General features: G+C 37.4%; 1 protein-coding gene across 1 annotated transcript in view; it reads right to left on the bottom strand.

Moving 5' to 3' along the window:
• Positions 1–793: 793 nt before the first annotated feature.
• TNFSF13B (TNF superfamily member 13b) overlaps positions 794–19,706 on the bottom strand; it is a 79,189-nt gene continuing 60,276 nt past the window's right edge. The window contains exons 5-8 of the mRNA XM_070579267.1: positions 17,953–18,009; positions 5,292–5,404; positions 5,054–5,204; positions 794–2,270 (exon numbers count right to left, since the gene is read on the bottom strand). Of these exons, the coding sequence (XP_070435368.1) occupies positions 2,158–2,270; positions 5,054–5,204; positions 5,292–5,404; positions 17,953–18,009 (434 nt within the window). The 3' untranslated portion in view covers positions 794–2,157. The remainder of the gene's footprint in view (positions 2,271–5,053; positions 5,205–5,291; positions 5,405–17,952; positions 18,010–19,706) is intronic.

The raw sequence follows: 19,706 nt of genomic DNA, 5'->3' as shown, positions 1-19,706 counted from the left end.
TTTCCTCATAATTTCATACACAAACAAGATAGGATTCACATCTTAACGCTAGCTTAACCTGAAAGTAAAGTAAGATTTAAGACTATTTTATGTGTTTGAATTCTACACCTGCTGACAAAATACGCTAAATCTTTTAAAAAGCATAACGGTGTGAGATGTAGATAACAGCAGCTTGGTACACAAGTCTATTGTCATGTAGTCTTATCTTTTGTTAACCTTATGCTCTAAGAAATATTCAATTTATATTTTTATATCTATGGTATTGATGCGAACAAATCCTTTTTAAAATATGTAACATATTCATGATTTCAAATTCTTTATTGCCATAACCTAATGCATATTACTTTATAATGCTTTTCAATTATGCACCTAACTTTTTGTGTGTGTGTATGAGGAAGGCTGGCCCCAAGCTAACATCTGTGGCCAATCTTCCTCTATTCTATGGCGGGATGCCGCCACAGCACGGCTTGACGAGCAGTGTGAGGTCTGAGCCTGGAATCAGAACCTGCAAACCCTGGTCTGCCAAAGTGGAGGGTCAAACCTTACCCACCATGCAACCATGCTGGCCCTGCACCTAATTTTTAAAGTGACATTTAGTTCTACGGAGAGAAATCCAGAGATGAGTGGTGTTAGACAGACTCGATCAAAAAGTCAGGCCACAGGCACTGGAGTATTTTATTTGGCAATCCCAGTAGCAGCAACACTAGGAAAATTACTCACCTCCTTGGAGTATCTAAGCTCGTACTCCACTTATCACTTCTTTTTCAACTATCATACTGTGAAACAAAAAAAATTCCAGAATATATTTTATTTAACCAAAAGGCCAAAATTATAGAAACCAGAGTTTTAAACAAAGTTTAATTTTAGACACAAAATACAAATTATTTTCTTTGTTTGGAAAAGTATAATCTTCAAAAATATTCTAATGCAGACTGGGGAAAATTAATGTAGACCGGGGCCTATTTTTCCATCTACTATTCAAACTGCTGAAGTAAAGTGTTTAATGAAGTAAACTCTTTAAACCGACGACATTTAAAAAAAGACAAGCGAAACAACGGAAATTGATGTTATAAAAGATAAGAAGAACAGCATTCTCAAATATGATTCTCTATATAATGAAAATCAGGAGAATGTCTCCTGGCATACCATAATCTTCATAACAAGCACATGGCATATAACATACTTCAGGATGCCAAGGACTTCAAATCTCAACTTCTGTAAAGCTAAGAACAAGTATTTTTTAAAGGCGAACTCCAGTAGCAGCAGTTTAACAGAAGGGTAGGAAGTAAAGGGAAATCATATTACATTCTTATAAGTGTATTCATTAACTTCTATGGCGATCATATTTTTATACAAGAACAATCATAGTTATCTTTTCAATTCATGCTTATATGCATGAATTGGAATTACTCTAAATTAAAACTTTCTGAAGTAACTGAAATTAGCTATAAAAACTACACATAAGCCTAGACACATGAGAGAAATTATTTCCCTCCCATGAAAAATGTCTGGGAGTGTTCCAAGAGGAAATATATAATATTAGAGACAAAAATTGCAAACCTGAAATAAACCAAAAAGACTTAAATAGTATATTCTATTTTGAGTCCAATTGTCTACTTAATTTAAACTTTTAATTACTTTGTCATGTACTGAATGCAAGAGTTCTATAAATTTTTTTCTTTTTACTTTTCACAAGGTTAACTGCAAAAGGAGAGGGACATTTTTAACATAAAAATAGAGGATGAATCCTGAGATTTCCTAAAAATGTCCTAACGCCCTACAGATGTGGGCACCGGTTCCATTGTATATCATGGGATACCGTTTTTGAAGAAATTATTACTGTCTCTGAATCCTGTGCTTCCTCCAAGACAAGAAGCTATGACTAAGTTGTTCAACATGGCATTGTGATGAAGTCTTTCTAATTCTATCTTTCCTTACATGGGCTCGAGTTCTTGTAATTCACATGACACCCTTTGGCTGTGGTTGTCGGTTAAATTTCCTGTTTTGGTCTAGTTTCAGCAAACCAAAATAAATAGCTCACAGAAAAGGCTATGGTAACTACTGGGTTTTTTTCCTTTCGGTCTTTCCAGTTAAGTGTTTTCTCCTTGCAGGTACAGAGAAAGGGAGGAAAATAGCCACAAACAAGGTGTAAGTAGGTCACAGAAGTTTCAGTGCACCAAAAAATGTGCCATCTCCGTCCCGGGAAATTTTAGCATCTTCACGTGGTATTGCAAGTTGGAGTTCATCTCCTTCTTCCAGCTTTGCAATGCCTGGAAAAGAACGATTTACAAGAGCTTGAAGTGGTTGTACAACGGGAAATAAAAAGAACATTAAATAAAATTATTGTTTTGGAAAAAAATGGTAACATAGGCATTCACACTTCAAATTATACCAGCGGACTGCTAAACCAGTTACTGCCTTGCTAGCCTAGCCTAAAAGGCATAGCATATCCCTTGACCAAATGTTATATAGTTAAAAGTGGTTTTGCTTCATTTTATTGATGCACACACACACACACGTATATATATATACTGCATAATCCTAAACATACTTTTAAAAGTGCCCATAAAATGTGTAAGTTATTAAAAAGTAAAAACGAAACATCATGTATTGACAAAGCACATCTGTTAACAGACTCCAGACTATGGGATTAGGAGTTATCTGGATTACTTTTTCTAGCCCTCTATATTTTGTGTTTCCTCAAGTGACCATATTTGTCTCTAGAATCAAAAGCAACAAAGTAATTAACTTCACAAAATTGACCAATAAATCTGCCTGTACCTAATTTGCAATGATGTATTTTGTGATTCAGGACTACAAAAAACAATTCAGGAACTACACTCAGTACACCAGGTAATTCCTGACCCCATTTTAAAAGAAAAATATGAAGGAAAAGAAAGAGGAGAAAAGGGGAGAGGAGGAGAAACTAACAAACAAAATAGTATCCGGATCCGAATTGTCAGGCCCTCCAACTAACAATTTAAAAAGTAGTTGCATCATCATTTCATTAACATACAGTGAAAACGTATTTACATGAGCACATCTCTGTTAACATCTATTCTACCAACAGGCCCAAAGCACCCAGATTTCCTCAGGCTACAGCCAGTTGGTGTTTATTTATTGAACACTCACGACGTACTAGACACCTTTTTAGACAAGCATAGAGCAGTGACAGTGATCAGAAGGACAAAAGATGCTTTCTCCAAGGATGTTGTTATTTTGTACTGGGCCAAGACAGAAAACAAACAAAAGAACATAGTTTTAGGTATTGTTAAGGGCAATGTGTACACCTCCTAGGATAGGCAAAGCATTTGATGACTACATTAAATAGTAAAAAAAATTGGTATTTGTTGAATACATTAGTCATTATCACAGAGATTGAAGATAATCTAATATTTTGACAAAGGCTGTAGATCACAAAGCACTGCTATTGACTCTCAAAGTAAAGTCATGTGAACAAACTAGTTTGTAAAGTGCGTTCTATTTAAAATTCCAGCCCTGAGTTATTGGCTATTTCAATTCCTCCTGATTATAGCGATCAGCTCTAATTTTTTCTTTCATAAACATATTCAATTTGTTAATGAAATAATGAGTAAGACTCAGCTATGTGTATAAAAGAGCTTCCTTGGCATTATGTTTGGCTCCTCAAATGGACCATTTAAATTTTTTTCAGGTTATCATGGAAGTGCTTTATGCACGTATACACTAAAGAGTAGTTTTTAATGGTTTTAAACAAAATTGCCCTGGAACAGATTAAAATGACAAACTCGAAATTTCCTCGAGAATGGTTCTTATATATAATATTAAGCTATTAGCATTGAGAAATATCTTAAAGATGCTGAGGATTAGAATATTTGAAAAAGAGTCCATTGTAGAGCTGTAAAGACTAATAAATATAAATAAATAATGGATTGGAGTAGCCTTGCCATTTATAAAAACTTTGCAACACCAAAATACTAGTCATCACTGGACACAGGGGAACATTTCTTTATGAAAATTAGGGAATTCCAGTTTAACAAACTTCCTCATCATCTCGTTAAAGCTCTTTTTGGCTGCATATCCAGAATGACAATTGTCTCTATTATTATGAACCATTTTCCTTCCTTTCTAATTTGGTTATTGTTCCTTTCTGAGTTATTGGGCATTTGTTAGTAAATATCTTTGAAATACAGTACTTCAGATTGCACAGCCATCCCCATCCTGCGTTTCACACTGTCATTCGTAGCATCATCTGGAGCTGCAGACATTCCTCAGGGTTCAGAATGGATTTGTCAAAATCACCAGAGAGGAATAAATGTGTTTAAAGCAAACACTTTCTTTTCCAATATCAGCCTTGATTAATTTGAAACTACCCCCAACAGGAAGTGAAGGTTGCACTGGCAATTACAGCCAAAGTAGAGCTGAAATGAACAATGCCTGCTCTTTCCCGTTTCTCTCCACGTCCTCACTGCCGCTCAGTTGAAATGCAGCCTTGCTCCTACACTTTCACATCCCAAAGCCATCTGGTGTCCATTTACACCAAAGGTCACCTGCATGACAGTGAGAGAGGACATTGTGCAAGTTGACCTGACCCTCAAACCAGCCAAGGGCATCTCTTCTGTAGCCCTTAAAGAAGTTTTGGAGGCTCACACTCGGGGCAGACAGGTTGGCTTAAACCAAGATCCGAAACTTAGCAGCTGTTCAACCCAGGACAGCGTGTGTTGCTTCTCGGCGTCTCAGATCGCACCTCCGTGAAGGGGGCGGATTAAATGAACACGCATGTGTAAAGTGCAGACAGGACAAGGGTGCTTGGCACATGGTAGTCATGCTCTTATTATTCTATCAGTATTGTTGTTATTGTTACACGTTGAAGAAAACACAGCTTAGAATTGTTCTCAGTGTTGATCGCTATGAAGTTACCACCCTTTCTAAATGGATAGAAAAATGATAAAACTGTTAGTAATGACTGTACCTGTCTCAGTTAAAACAGACTAGTTTATCATTCAGGATAACGAAAACCACACAATATATTGAGGAATGTCTTTCTGTCTACTTATACAGAGCTATTATTTACCAGCTGAATAACAGGAATTATTGGGTAGTGTTTCAGGCATATTTTGAATACATCGGAACAAAGTCACCAGACTCAGTTCATCCCCAAAGACATGGACCTTTTTCCTCTGTATTAGATGTCCCATGGCAAAGGTGTTATCGGTGTATAAAACCTGAGGAACAAACCAAAGAACTTTGTCAGAAGCGAGCACAACATGGAAGGCTTTGGACAGCGAGAGCAGAATTACGGCTGGACCTACCTGACCATATATAAAAAAGTAACCGGTTTCTTTGACCAATATTTTATTTTCTTTTTCTTCTAGGGCTTTTCCTCTTTTAAAGCTGAGAAGCCACGGAACAAATGTGTAAGCTCCTACAATGAAGAGAACGATTTATCAGAAAAAAAACAAAACAGGGAAAAGCAGAGTTTTCACCTCCACTTCGTTAATAAACTAAGTCTGAGACGGGGAGGAGAAGTCCATCTTTAAAAAGAGAGGAAGAGAAGATAAATCACTCCAGTCGTTCATCTCCAGTGGTTTCCCCACATCATTTACATATTGACCCGGGCAACTATCACATACAGGAACTGGAGAGAAACACTTCATCTGAAATGTCTGGGTTTTCCTTTATTCTTCTGTATTTCAGCCATTTTCATAATAAAGGCTGGTCTGGATGGGAGAGTTTGAGGCGAAGTCTGGACAAATGTCTCTGCATAACACAGTAATAGAGGTTTTCCAGCGTTTTTTTGGTTCCTGAGAGGAGGGAGTTACTGTGTGTAGAGTGTAACAAAGGGTATGAGGAGAAAGCCAGCCCCCCTCCAACATGGCGACAGAACAGAGCTTCAGGAGAGGTGGAGTAGTTACTAAGACACAGTCTTTACTAGGAGATGGTCAAGGAACTTTGTGATGATAGTCTGTAGCAATCAAGTTCGAGTGGTTTCTGTTCGATACGCTAATTCTCTTCCACTGTCCCTCAGACTTCACTGGGGGAGTGACAGGGAAGCCACTGTGCTCAAGAATCGGAAGAAGTGGCAGGGAGAAGACAACGGCTGCAGAAATGAGGCGATGAGAGGGGACCAAATCTCTGAGCCAGAACTCGGCGCTTTTGGACATCAACACCCAGCAAGACAGTATAAACACTCCTTTCCCGAGAATCCACAGTGTGAGTTCACTGGATTTCTCACCTTTATGTCATGTAAATATTGGAGAAAACATTGAACCCTAAGGCTAGATTGGGAAATGTGGAGGGGATAAATAAAATGGTATAAAATAAGTTAGAAGATTCAAGAAATGGTAAAATAAGGACAGAATAGTAAAATGAAACTGTGGTAGTCTAAAGTTATATAAAAACCTTCCTATATGATTGGTGATGTTGGACCACATGTGTCCCCAAGCGTCACCTTGATCATAGCAAAAAGGGAAATAAATCAATAATAAAATTCAGAGTCCACAAGACAATAAGCCAGAACTTCAAGAAAAGAACAACTTGCCCAAGATCGAGCTTAAAGAAAATTTTCCCGTCTGGATTTTTAGAAGGGAGCACCTAGGATGTGGTAGTCGGCAATGCTTTCACATTTACAAATACGGTTAAACGTATGTGCCTGCTTAGATAGTGCCCCCAAGGCAATTCTTTCATGTTTGAACTTTTCCCAAATAGAATTTGCAAGGGAAGAATATAAAACAAGAACCAGGGCCCGGCCTGGTGGTGCAGCGGTTAAGTGTACACGTTCCACTTCGGCGGCCCGGGGTTTACCGGCTGGGATTCCAGGTGTGGACATGGCACCACTTGGCAAGCCATGCTGTGGCAGGCGTCCCACATATAAAGTAGAGGAAGATGGGCACGGATGTTAGCTCAGGGCCAGTCTTCCTCAGCAAAAAGAGGAGGATTGGCAGCAGTTAGCTCAGGGCTAAACTTCCTCAAAAAAAACAAAACAAAAAAAAACAAGAACCACATATTTTCTGAATATTTCTGAGGGGTTAGGAACACGAAGTGATCAAACAAAGCAAATTACACTGTGAATTCAAGTAAAAATGAAACAATTCCTTAAGGCGGCCCTCCAGGTGCCCATCACCAGGGGCAGAGGGAGGCAAGCTGTGAGCAAGGAGAGAAGAAGGTAGGAGGAGACGATGGGCACGTGGAGAGACATGGCCGATCTCCAGCGCAGGCTCTTGACTGCTCCTCTTACAGGCTCCCAGGAACTGCCTCCATCTCTCATGGGGAGTGGACGCCCCTCCTTGGTGGCGGGCCTGATCACCCAAATTTGCTCTTCGCAAAGAAAGTCTCTGAGAAACCTTTCTCCTTAAGTGAAAACCTTCCAGTGCCATACTGGATAAAAACAATCCATGAATAAAAGATCGCAACTGCAAATAACAGAGGCAAACTTCTCATCACCTGTTTTTATACATCATATCAGTGAAAAGACTATAATAAAGTAGTTTTAAATTTTGTCAAAATGAGATCATGGGCCCAAAACATCTCTTAATGTAGAATGCTGAAAATATGAGGAAGAATTAATATCATGGTCACTATTATTATAAAATACAAACTGATGACTCTGAAGGCAATTACTTTCATGGTTGTAATGATAACTTGTTTGATGTTCTGACCAGAGGGCTTTTCTTCCTTTCAAAAGAATCCACATCTTAGATTCTAATTTCTCTGCGTTAAGGAACTGTTTATGTTTGGCTCCCTGCTCTTTCTCCAGGGCCTAAAATGATGACTGGCCTACAGCACACACATGCAGCAAATATTTATCGAATTAACTAACTCAACTTTAAACATAACATAATTCAAAATGGCGGTGTACTGTGCAACCAGTCACAAGCAATCATTTGTTTTTTAAAAGCATTTTGCTACCTAGTTACTGGAACTCTGGGAATTGAAACACCCTCCATCATAGAGGTAGTATGTATTCTTGAGTTGAAGAAAAATACGTAATTATAAAACTGCTTGTATGTATTCTAAAAAAATTTAGATATGTTCAATTGGTTCTGTTTCTTTACACCATACTTGTATCCATAAAATTGGTGATCCAGTTCTTACCAAATTCCACTGCTATATTGTCAGAATAGAAAGGAAAACAAGTAGGTATTAGGTTTGTATTCTTATTTTCTCTTGATATTTTCTTTTGGCATTTCATCGTATCTTGCTAGAAATAGTCTTATTAAAGACAGTGTACACTTTTACTTGCTTTTTGTTTTTTTTAAAGAGTGTTATTTTGGTGAGGATGATGGGCCCTGAGCTAGCATCTGTTGCCAATCTTTCTTTTTTCCTCTCCCCAAAGCCCCAGTACCTAACTGTATAGCCTACTTGTAAATCATTGTAGCTTTTCTATGTGGGATGCCCCCACATAGTGGTGCGTGGGTCTGTGCCCAGGATCTGAACCAGTGAACCCTGAGCCAGAGCACATGGATTTAACCACTACACCACTGGGCTGGCCCCCATTTACTTGTTTTCGCGTGCTGTCTGTATTTCTCCTCCACTGCACACACACACCCACATACATGCATACATGAACACACTTATACCCCATAAGGTCAAGGCTATCACTGTGCTGTACTCATAGCCATTCACTCAAATGCCAGGAATGGAGCCTAGCACATGGTGTGCACTCAGTAAATATGTGCTGCTGAATGAACTTTAAATTCTTTAAGTAAACAGGCCAAACAGTAGATTAAGAGCTAAAATAATTACAAACTTACGCATAAATATTATAACACGTTTCTACATCTTAAAACTTGCATAAATTTTTAGCCTGCTAGTTAGACTGCAGATAAATGCTAACAACCAATGTGCATGAAGTGCTTCTTCTGGAGAATGCTTTTCTAAACTAGCATGCATCAGTTCTCATAGTAGATATTTAAGAATTTGGAAGTAAACTGCAAGAGTACTAATGCTTATTTTGTGAGTCAACAGCTAGAATACGATGTATCTTGGTCCATAAAGCTTGAACCTCCCAGCTCCACTCAGCTTTAAATACCTGGCGTATTTAAATGTTTTTGAAAGCTTCACAAAATTAATGTGTATATTAATGTGTGAAATTAAAAATAATGCCAGTATTAATATGTGAAAATAATTTGCATGCATTTCTGAAAATGTCTGCTCTTCAGAGGGTAGATCTTCCCTGTTCTGACATAGCTGAAAGAGTTGTAAATACATTTTTAGGATGACAAAGTTTTATAGAGAAATCAGATATATTTCATTCATATTTTTTATCCTATTTTATGAATAGGAAATTTCCTCCCAAACATGTATACTTCCAGTGTTACCTCTTTCAATAATTAAAAATAAATGCTACAGAGAATAGCTGTCAATAGCTATTACATTTGCTTACTTCTCCTGATTTTCTATTTTATTATCTTAAACCTGCTGGAAGTGGTTTTAAGGAAGAAGATATTGACAATATTTTTTAAAAATAGTTTTTTTAAAGGTTGGTTAAGTAAACCAATTCAAGAAATAGTGACTTTTTTGCATAGAACAAAGATAGCTTGGTATTAAAATCCATAGTAATCATATGGTTGATTCTGTGGTTGAGGTAGGGTTCGGAAAATCAACAGAAAACAGAAGCCAGCCAGGCAGGGCCGTGTTGGCTAAGCTATCTGAAGGGCAAGGGGAGGGCCTGTAGGGTTGTGAGCAGTGGAGAGAAATGATTATGTCCCGGTCTTAGAAATATCACTATGTGGCTAGTGGGTAAGAAAAGGTGAAAAACTGGAGGTAAGGAAACTAGCCAAGGTGAGAGATGATGGTGGATTGTACTGGGATGGTCAGATGGGGGTGAAGAGCAACAGATTAATTCAAGTTACATTTATGAGAAATAACTGATAGAGTTTTGAGATCAATGTGCTGAGTTAGAAGGAACAGTCAAGAATGACACCAGATTTCCAGATTAAACAACTGAAGATGCGGTCATCATCCGCTTACTGAAACAGAGAACCTAGAGGAAGAACAGACTTGGGGTAAAGTTCTAGAGTTCAGGCTGAGATGCCACGAAAATATTGAGGTAGAGAAGTAAATAGACAGAGGTCTATATAGGTTTTGAGCTCAGGAAAGTGATTTGGGCTAAAGATCTATACTAAGCCATCCGCACATAGACTAAATGACAACATAGGAGTATTTAAGAACACCAAAGACATAAAGAATCAAGAGAATGCGGCTCTGAAGAACATCAATATTGAGGAGATAAATTGAAGAGTAATTTGCAAAGAAGTTTAAAAAGGAGTGGCCAAAAAGGTAGGAACACAGTTAGAGAAACAAACCAAGGGGAGCATGTGTTTCAAAAAGAAGAGAGTCATCAGTGTCAAATTCTATTGTGAGATTGAAAGTAAATCTCATCGTTGCCTTTACGAAATAATTATGTTGAAAAGTAGAAACAAACAAGAGACTTCCTCTAGCAACACGATTATGGAAATTACATCTCTCTTTCTTCACCTCCCATAAGTCATATGAAAGAAACAGACAGATGCATGTTCTCCGAAATAACTGCCAGGGCTGCCAAAAGCCACTGAGGCCACACAGACACTGAGTGTAGAAGTGAAGAGAAGAAGCAAAGAAAATGCTGAGGAGGCCTGGCAGCGGCAAGCCCCACAGAGACCCGGAAAAACTCAGCTCCCTAAAGGTGAAGAACCCACATACACACAGAAACCTCCTGCAAACAGACAGTCCAGGAAATTTCAATGTCAGCTAAAAGAATTTGGGAAACCAGGAGGAAAAAAAAGAAAACTCATTTAAATGAAAATAAAAGTAAAAGTTTCAGAAGGGAAAATAGGTCTGGCACAGAACAAAATGAAATGGAGATAAAGACAGAGTTAAGAATTTGAGAAAAAATGTAGAACTGTAGAATACAGAAGACAGATGAAGCATTACCAGCATATAAACAATCAGAACCCTGGAAGACAAAACAAACAACAAAAGCCAAGCAGAACAACCACTTAGAGCCACTACAGACTGAAAATCACATCATTTGCCAGGAAAGTGGACTCAGCATAGTTTCATTAGTTTCTTATTGCTGCTATAACAAATTACCACAAACTTAGTAGCTTAAAAGAACACACATCTATCATCTCACAATTCTAAACATCAGAAGGCTCACTGGGCAAAAATCAAGATATTGGCAAGTCTGTGCTCTTTCTGGAAGCTGGAAAATCCATCCCTTGCCTTTCCAGCTTCTATAGTCTGCCTGCTTTCCTTGGCTCCTGACCTCTTCCATCTTCCCAGGAAGCAATCACATCATTCTGAACTCTGCTTTCATCACTGCATTGCCTTCTGTGACTCTGTCTCTGATAACTCCCTCTTATAAGAACCTTTATGATTACACGGGGCACATCCAGATAATTCAGGATAATCTCCTCCAATTCCTGATCCTTTTTGTGTGTGTGAGGAAGATTAGCCCTGAGCTAACATCTGTTGCAAATCTTCCGTTTTTTGCTTGAGGAAGATTGTCGCTGAGCTAACATCTGTGCCAATCTTCCCCTATTTTGTATGTGAGATGCCTCCACAGTGTGCCTTGATGAGTGGTGTGTAGGTCTGCACCCAGGATCAGAAACCATGAACCCCAGGCTACCAAAGTGGAGCACACAAACTTAACCACTATGCCACTGGGCAGGCTCCATCCCTAATTCTTTATCTTAATCACATCTGCGAAGTCCCTTTTGCCATGTAAGGTTACTCACAAGTTTCAGGGATAAGGGTGTGGACATCTTTGGGGGGATATTATTCTACCCATCACAACAGTCAACCCTGAGATAAATAGTAAAATAAGTATTGAATTTTAAGGTAAATAAATAATTCTTTGTGTAATCAGACAAGAAAGTGAAGCTACTTATGAGAAGAAAAATTCCTTTTACCTTAGTTTTCTTCAAAGTGCATATAGACAAAAGACAGTGGAGAAAATCCTACAAGATACTCAAGTAAAGGAAGGGTAAACTGAGAATTTCATACCAGCCATCCTTAAAGTATAAAAACTACAAAGAAAAGCTTTATCAATGCAAATACTTGGTGAGCATTATTCTCATGAGCCCATTTTAAGTAAACTAGCAGGGAATGGAATTCAGTCAAGTAAGATACAAATGAAGAAAGCACAGCAAAAGGACTTGCAATGGATATTGAATATATTTATCTGTAAAACCAAGAGAAAAACACATGAAGGGAACACTTCAACAGAAAAAGAATAAAACAATTTTATGCCATGAAAAGATAGAAACTATATAACTAACAACTATAGGGAAGAAGAGGAGGAAAAATATCAATAGAAATTCATCAATTGCCTCATTTGTAATAGCTGGGGCTCAAAGGGTATAACTTAAAGTTGACAGATCAAGTAATATAAACATTTTAAAAGTACATAGGTAAACATCAAGAAATATAATATTAGTATCCAAAAAATGAATGGTGAAGGACAGGAAGGATAGAGAAAATAAAGAGGAATCATTTTAATTTTATCATAGACCAGAGTAGACAATCAATAGATATTATCCAAAGATATAATTATAGATGTCAGAGTGATGTCATGGAAAATGGCAGAGTACAAAGCTCAAAGAATAACTCCCTTCACTAAAGCAACAATTAAGCTGGCAAAAATTTATAGTATTTAACTTTTTGGATGTATGAAACCTAACAAAAAACCTATTGCAACCAAGGAAGTGCTTAATGGAAAAAAATGCTGTTCAATTTCAGTAAAAAAGCATTATCGTATTTCTGCTTCCTCACTTATATCCGCCATTCTCCAGCTTGGCAGCAGCCACAGAGATAGTGTCCTGAGTTCCAAGTGGCACCTCTCTGATGCCAGGGAAGGCCATACTCACTTTGACCTCAAACCATTGTGGCTATACATTTTGACCTGTCTGGAGGTTCCCTTCAGATAGGAGCAGCTCCCCAGACTGTCAATCAAAAGTGTTAAAGACCTACCTGTAGCCACCTGGGCAGATAGCAGATGGGGCAGGTAGTAGGCTGACACAAAGCCTGAGAAGAAGGCAGCTTAGGGGGAAGATTCTTGAAGGAATAAGGAATACACCAAGGAATCTGTAATGTAATGTGCATGGTCAGAGCCGGATGCATGCTCAGAAAAGAGCTGACAGAACCTTAAGCCTACACTTCTAGTGGATCTTTGTTCTCTACACAAGCAGGAGGGGAAGTCTAAGGTGGAGTTACTAGCAGGCTGGCTAAATGGTGAAGGAGTGCCCCAGCTCAGAGCCAATCTGCTAAGAAAAGAGAGTATTTTGTTTTTGTTCCTGGTATTTAAGTAAAGCTGTCAGGATTCAATTGGAGATAAAGAAATCTCCATCAGGCTGACTGCAGAGAAAACAGAAAAAAGACTCCAGTGACCACATAGAACAAGGAATACAGTGCAAAAGTATTTTGGAAAATTCAATAAACAAATGGACAACTTCAGCCCACATCAATGATCAACAGCAAACCCCAGGGTTCAGAGAAAATACGATTTCCAGAGTTATCATATTGTAATATTAAAATTGCCCAATTTTCAAAGAAAAATACAAAGCACTCAAACAAACAGAAAACTACAGGCAATTCACAAGAAAAAAAAATAGAAGTTGGCAGAAACCATTCCTGAAGAAGCCCAGACTTGGACTTACTAGACAAAGATTTTATGTCTTTTAAATATGCTTAAAGGGTTAAAGGAAACCATGGACAAAGCACTTAAGAAAACAAGAAGAATTATGCATGAACAAATAGACACTATCAGTAAAGAGATAAAAATTATTTTTTAATAAAAGGAAAAAAAAAGAAACCAAATAGAATTTGTGGAGCTGAAAAGTAAGAACTGAAATAAAAAATTCACTGGAGAAGTTACACAGAATATTGAGCAGGCAGAAGACAGAACCAGCAAACTTGAAGATAGGACAATTGAAATTATCCAGTCTGGGGACCAGAAAGAAAAAGGAATGAAAGGAAGTGAATGGAGCATAAGGGACCTGTAGGACACCATCAATCAGACTAATATTGACACTGGCTCAACACAAGTTTGACATAAGGGAAGCCATATTGTAGAAAAGAGAATGTGATGACCTCCTGACAGCCATCATCAATGAAAACTAAAAGATCTGATGTGGTGACTCCCAGTCTGTAACACCAGAAGGTCAACATTCCCAACCTCCTCCCTTATAAGCCACTGGCCTATATAATTGCTTCAAGATTCTGTGCCTCCTTTAAGATGGTCGTTTTGGACATTAGTCAGCCATCTTCCCCCTTGCAAGCAAGCTGTAATAAAATGCCCTTTCTCTGCCACCATCTTGCCTCTTGACAATTGGATCTTGTCTCATGGCAAGCAGATTGTGACCTTTGTGCAGTAACAATATACGCACTATCCAAGTCCCAGAAGGAGAAGAGAAAGGGACAGAAAGAATATTTGAAGAAATAATGGCAAAACTCTTCCCAACTTTGACAAAGGAATGAATTTACACATCCAAGAAGCTGAAAAAATTCAAAGAAGTATAAACTCAAAGAGATCCATACCAAGACACATTATAATTAGGCAGTTGAAAGACAAAGACAAAGAGAGAACATTGAGAGCAGCAAGAGAGAAGCAATTCCTCAAGTACAAGGAATGCTAAATAATATTAACAGCTGATTTACCATTTGAAACCACGTAGGCAAAAGGAAGTGGGATGACATATTCAATGTTCTGAATACGGGGTTGTCAGCAAGATGGAAAAGTAGGAAGCCTTACACATCATCCCTTCACAGAAACATTAACAATAATAGTGGCACCAAAATACCTTGAAGACAAATTCAGAATCCAGCTAAGTAGAAGTACCCCAGAGGAGCACAAACCGAGAAGTCACATGTATATGGCTAAGAAGAGCAATTTCAATTTACTTACATCAGTCCCCCTCTGAAATAGGCTTAGTTCAGCATCAAAAAATTGCCTCAATCCATGATTCTCCCATGAGGGTATGCTGAGATTGGAGTGTGTGCCTGGCCTCATGGGCCTCTCAGAGTGCCTTCTGTGGAGCTGGTTTCTGTCTTGTCTCATTCTGAGTGCTGAACAACCAAAGGAGCTTGGTCCCATGATATAGTTAAAAACAAAGAAAAGGGAAGAGCACCTCCATATAGCCAGCATCTTTTTTTTTTTTTTTTTTTTTTTTTGCATAACTGAGGAAAAGCAGGGAACTGATGCTTTTCCTCCAGAAGGGAAAGAAGGAAGCAAAGAGGGCCTTGCCCCTGGCCTTCAAGTGGCTAACACCAAGCACTGCTAGCCAGTGAAAGCATCTCCCAGTAAAATCAGTCTATGAGGACCAGGAGAGGTAGCCACCTTTTCAAATGCACAAACAAAGCAAATTTACAGGGAACATGAAGAAGGAAGAAAACAACACAATCAAAGGAAGAAAACGAATCTCCAGTAAACAATCTGAAAGAACCGACTGTAATGAGTTGTAAATCACTTTCAGCTCTAGTATAAAAGTTATAAAACAAAAGTATTAAAAGAATTATAACTACAACAATTTATTAACAGATATGAAACATAAAAAGATGTAAATTGTCACATCATAACAAAATGTGGGGGAAGGAGAAGTAAAACTGTAGTTTTTGTATGAGATCAAAGTTAAGTTGTTATAAGCTTAAAATAGACTACTATAACTAAGTTGTTTTATGTAAGTCTCACGGCAAACAAAATAAAAAAGCTGTAGCAGATACACAAAATATAAAGAGAAAGGAATCAAAGTGCATCACTGCAAAAAATAATCAAGCCACAAACGAAGACGTCAAGCACCAAGAGGGGAAGAAAGGAACAAAGGAACCACAAATCAACCAGAAAACAATTAACAAAAGGGAAACAATAAGTCCTCATTATTAATAATTACTTTAAATGTAAATGGATTAAATTCCCCAATCAAAAGGCATAGAATGGCTGAATGGATTAAAAAAAACAAAATTCATCCATATGCCTACAAGAGACTCACTTTAGCTTCAAAGACACATATAGGCTGACCAAAAAGGGTTGGAAAACCATATGCCATGCAGATGGCAAACAAAAAGAAGAGTGGCTATTCTTCTATCAGACAAAATAGACTTCAAGTCAAAAACTGCCACAAGAGACAAAGAAGGTAATTATATGATAATAAATGAATCAATTCATCAAGAGGATACAAAAAATATAAATGCATATGCACTCAACATTGGAGCCCCTAAATGTATAAAACAAATATGAACAGATGTAAAGGGAGAAATAGATAGCAATACAGTAACAGTAGGAGAATTCAATACCTTACTTTCAACAGTGGATAAATCACCCAAAAGAAAATCAGTGAGGAAATAGAAAACTTGAACACTACAGACCAAATGGACTTAACAGATATACACAGAATATTCCATCCTACAATAGCAGAATATACATTCTTAAGTGCACAAAGAAAATTCTCCAGGATAGATGAAATGTTAGGGCACAGAGTAAGTCTTAAACAATTTAAGAAGACTGAAATCATATCAAGTATCTTTTCCAACCACAATGGTATGAAACCAGAAATCAATAACAGAAGAGAAATTGGAAAATTCACAAATATATGGAAATTAAACAACACACTTCTGAACAACCAATGGGTAAAAAATGAAGTCAAAAGATAAATCAAAAATATATCCCGAGACAAATGAAAACGGAAACACAACATACCAAAACCTATGAGATGCAGTAAGGTGGTACTGCCAAAAGTCCATGCACACTAGCATTTACATACTGTTCCAGGCTTAGGACAACCTGTGGGTTCAAAGGGCAAATCACTCACATAAGCACCTCTGGATCCATAGAGAGCAGCCACCATGCCTGGAAGATCATAATGCTCTGTGCAATTCACACTCCCAATGGAGTAGCAGCTGCATCTTTTTATGTGATTTACAGCATTTTGGTTTTGGCCAAATGTGTAAAACAAACTTTTTCCAAGTTACATTTTTACAATTTTATCTTTAGTCCTTCGAGTCTTCTTCTGGCTTTCTTTTAACTCTTAGAAAACTGTTTTCTGTCTATGAAAAGTTGCAACCATATGACTTTGGAAAATGCAGAACAATAAATACTAATAAAATTTCAAACAGTTCAGTATTTGCGTTACAATTAGGATAATTAAAGTCACATAGGAAAAGACAGATGCAAGATAGCATTCCCAGGAATCATTAAAAACACCAATCCAAATTTATTATCTGGACTCCTTCTCGTTTCCCCATTCCTGCCCCCAGCTTAACCTCCAGATGCTTCTGAACTCCATTTTGTGGTTCACAGCCCAAACATCCCCTTGCCCCCTGCCTGCTTTATTTTATCCACAGCACTTAATTTTATCATTCTAGATTTTACTTGTTTGTTCATTTCTTTCCCCCTCATCAGAAGGTGAACTCCACGAAAGTGAGGAACCATAAATATTTTATTCCCTGCTATGCCCCACTGCCCAAACTTAAGCAATATGCAAAATATAAAGCAATAATTTCACACTGGAGATTTATCATAAAAATGTTACATTTATTTATTGGTACATATATGTTTATTAAAAAATTAATTAATATAAAATGTTTATGGTTATGTTCAGTTTTATCTTCACCCTTTTGTGATTTCTACAAACTAATATAATAGGAGAATTAATATTGTGAAGATGATCTTGAGTCATTTTGGAAGTTAAAATGATTTCTAAAAACTAAAATACTAAATCTGGTTTAGTGTTGATTTTGTCTGTTAATTATTTAAAATTTCTAAGTATTAATGTCTTTAAGGTAATTCTGTTGGTTAGATTATTACATTAACCTAAATATTTATTCCCCAATCATTTGAATAAATTTGTTTATTATCTTACATCTGATTATAAGAAGTTTTGAGGCAGCGAGTTGGATTTGAGACGAAGTTTGAATACAGTCTTTGGATTCAAAACTGACAAGCAATTGGACTGGACTGAATTCTAAGTGGAAAAATTAGTGGGACTACTTTATTACCTTTTCGTATAGTAGGTGTGTCACTGTCTGCAATCAGTTGCAAGCAGTCTTGGGTGACTGAAAAGCAAAAATATATCATTTTAGTTACTTGAGTAGAAATAGTAAGGGAACTAAGATGACTGAGAACACAAAGCCACAAACCCATCCTTCCAGTGACGTGGAATCAATTATACTTTCTACCTAGCCTACATATTGTTCTTAAAACTACTTTAGGAAATTTGCCCACAGATTTTTAACATAACTTGCACTGGAAATAGAACATGTACTTGAAATTCATGTTTCAGACAAACTCTATATGCTGTTGAGATATGTAGGTATATCATCTTTGTAGTTCAACCTAACTTGCTTTAAAACGTTATGCCAGCAAAGAAAGCAAGTTTAGTCATTGTCATTTATTTCTCAAGTCTATTGAATACATGAGCCAGTTAAACTATTAGATTATTCTCAAATAATTTTGTGTTTTAAAAAATCAAACACTAAATAGTGACTCATTAGTAATGAAAATATATTTCTACTAACATAACTGAAAATAAAAATAATTGCTAACATTTATTGAGCAGATATAAATCAAGGCAATCTCACAAAAATCCTAAAAATTACTTACTGGGAACTAAGTCTTTGAAAGTGTAAACAACTTGTTCAATCCCCAGAGGCGGAAAGTGACAGGGCCAAAATTTAACCACGCCCATTTCACTCTGGAGCCAAAATCAGGGATTTTGGTAAAATATTTTGGACGAAAAGAAAAAGAGAGATACAATGTCTTCTCAAAATAAAATGAAGATTTCCCTGAGACTGCATAGTCAGTGAAGCTTCTGGGAAGTAGCAATTCACATCACATGTTACAGGCAGAATATTCCCATAAAATATTCAAGGGAATAAAGAACTATCCTGTTAAAAAAAGCAGAATGCCTTCAAGTAATAAGCAAAATAAGTGCACCATTTTCAAGAAAAGAAAGAAAAGAAGTACATATCTGAAAGATAGGAAATGTAACCCTAGGTGAGCCCAGTGGGACGCTGCCTCAACATGGCCTGACAAGCGGTGTCCGCGCCCAGGATCCGAACCAGCGAAACTCTGGGTCGCCAAAGCGGAGCACGAGAACTTAACCACTCAGCCACAGGGCCAGCTCCTAGTTCAGGTTTTTTATTACCCAGCAAGTATTTTATTCAAGTTGAAGTAATACTTTAAAAACATGCTTTTCAATGTATACATTTTAAGAGCTTGACACAGCAGAGAATTCCTGCTTCAGCTGATTAATTGAAAAATTTCTAATATTTAAAACATGGAATAAGAGATGTAATAATTACATGATATTCTGAAGCCGTGCAAATTCACAGGCCTAAAAAGCAGACCCTTAAAGGGAGCGATCACATGAGAAAACCTGTTAAAAATTTCCCTTGGTATTTAAAAGTGGAAATGTAATGTTAATAATTACGATTCCTTTATAACCATGAAACTTTTCCAACACATATTTATGTTAATCTGATCATTTCCATAGGAGCAGAACATTTTGGTCTACTTTGTGACTCTTTTATTGATCTGTAAACAATGGTAGCCGCATCTGTACCACGGGGAAAACGTGACTCATCAGTGTGGTTAGTATGCAGAGCCTCTGCCGCAGAAAATATGCAAAAAGCATCTGAACAGCAGGAGAGTTGTGAATAAGGACAGCTTGAAAGAAAAGAGTAACAAAACATCCAAACCAGCTAAAGTCTGAAGGGTCCAACGTCTAGCGTAGCCATTTTAAATGCGTTCC

The sequence above is a fragment of the Equus przewalskii genome, chromosome 16 (genome assembly GCF_037783145.1).
Source record: "Equus przewalskii isolate Varuska chromosome 16, EquPr2, whole genome shotgun sequence".
Classification (NCBI taxonomy): Eukaryota; Metazoa; Chordata; class Mammalia; order Perissodactyla; family Equidae; genus Equus; species Equus przewalskii.
The sequence above is the reverse complement of the archived record's forward strand: the minus strand, read 5'-3'. Positions and strand labels throughout refer to the sequence as shown.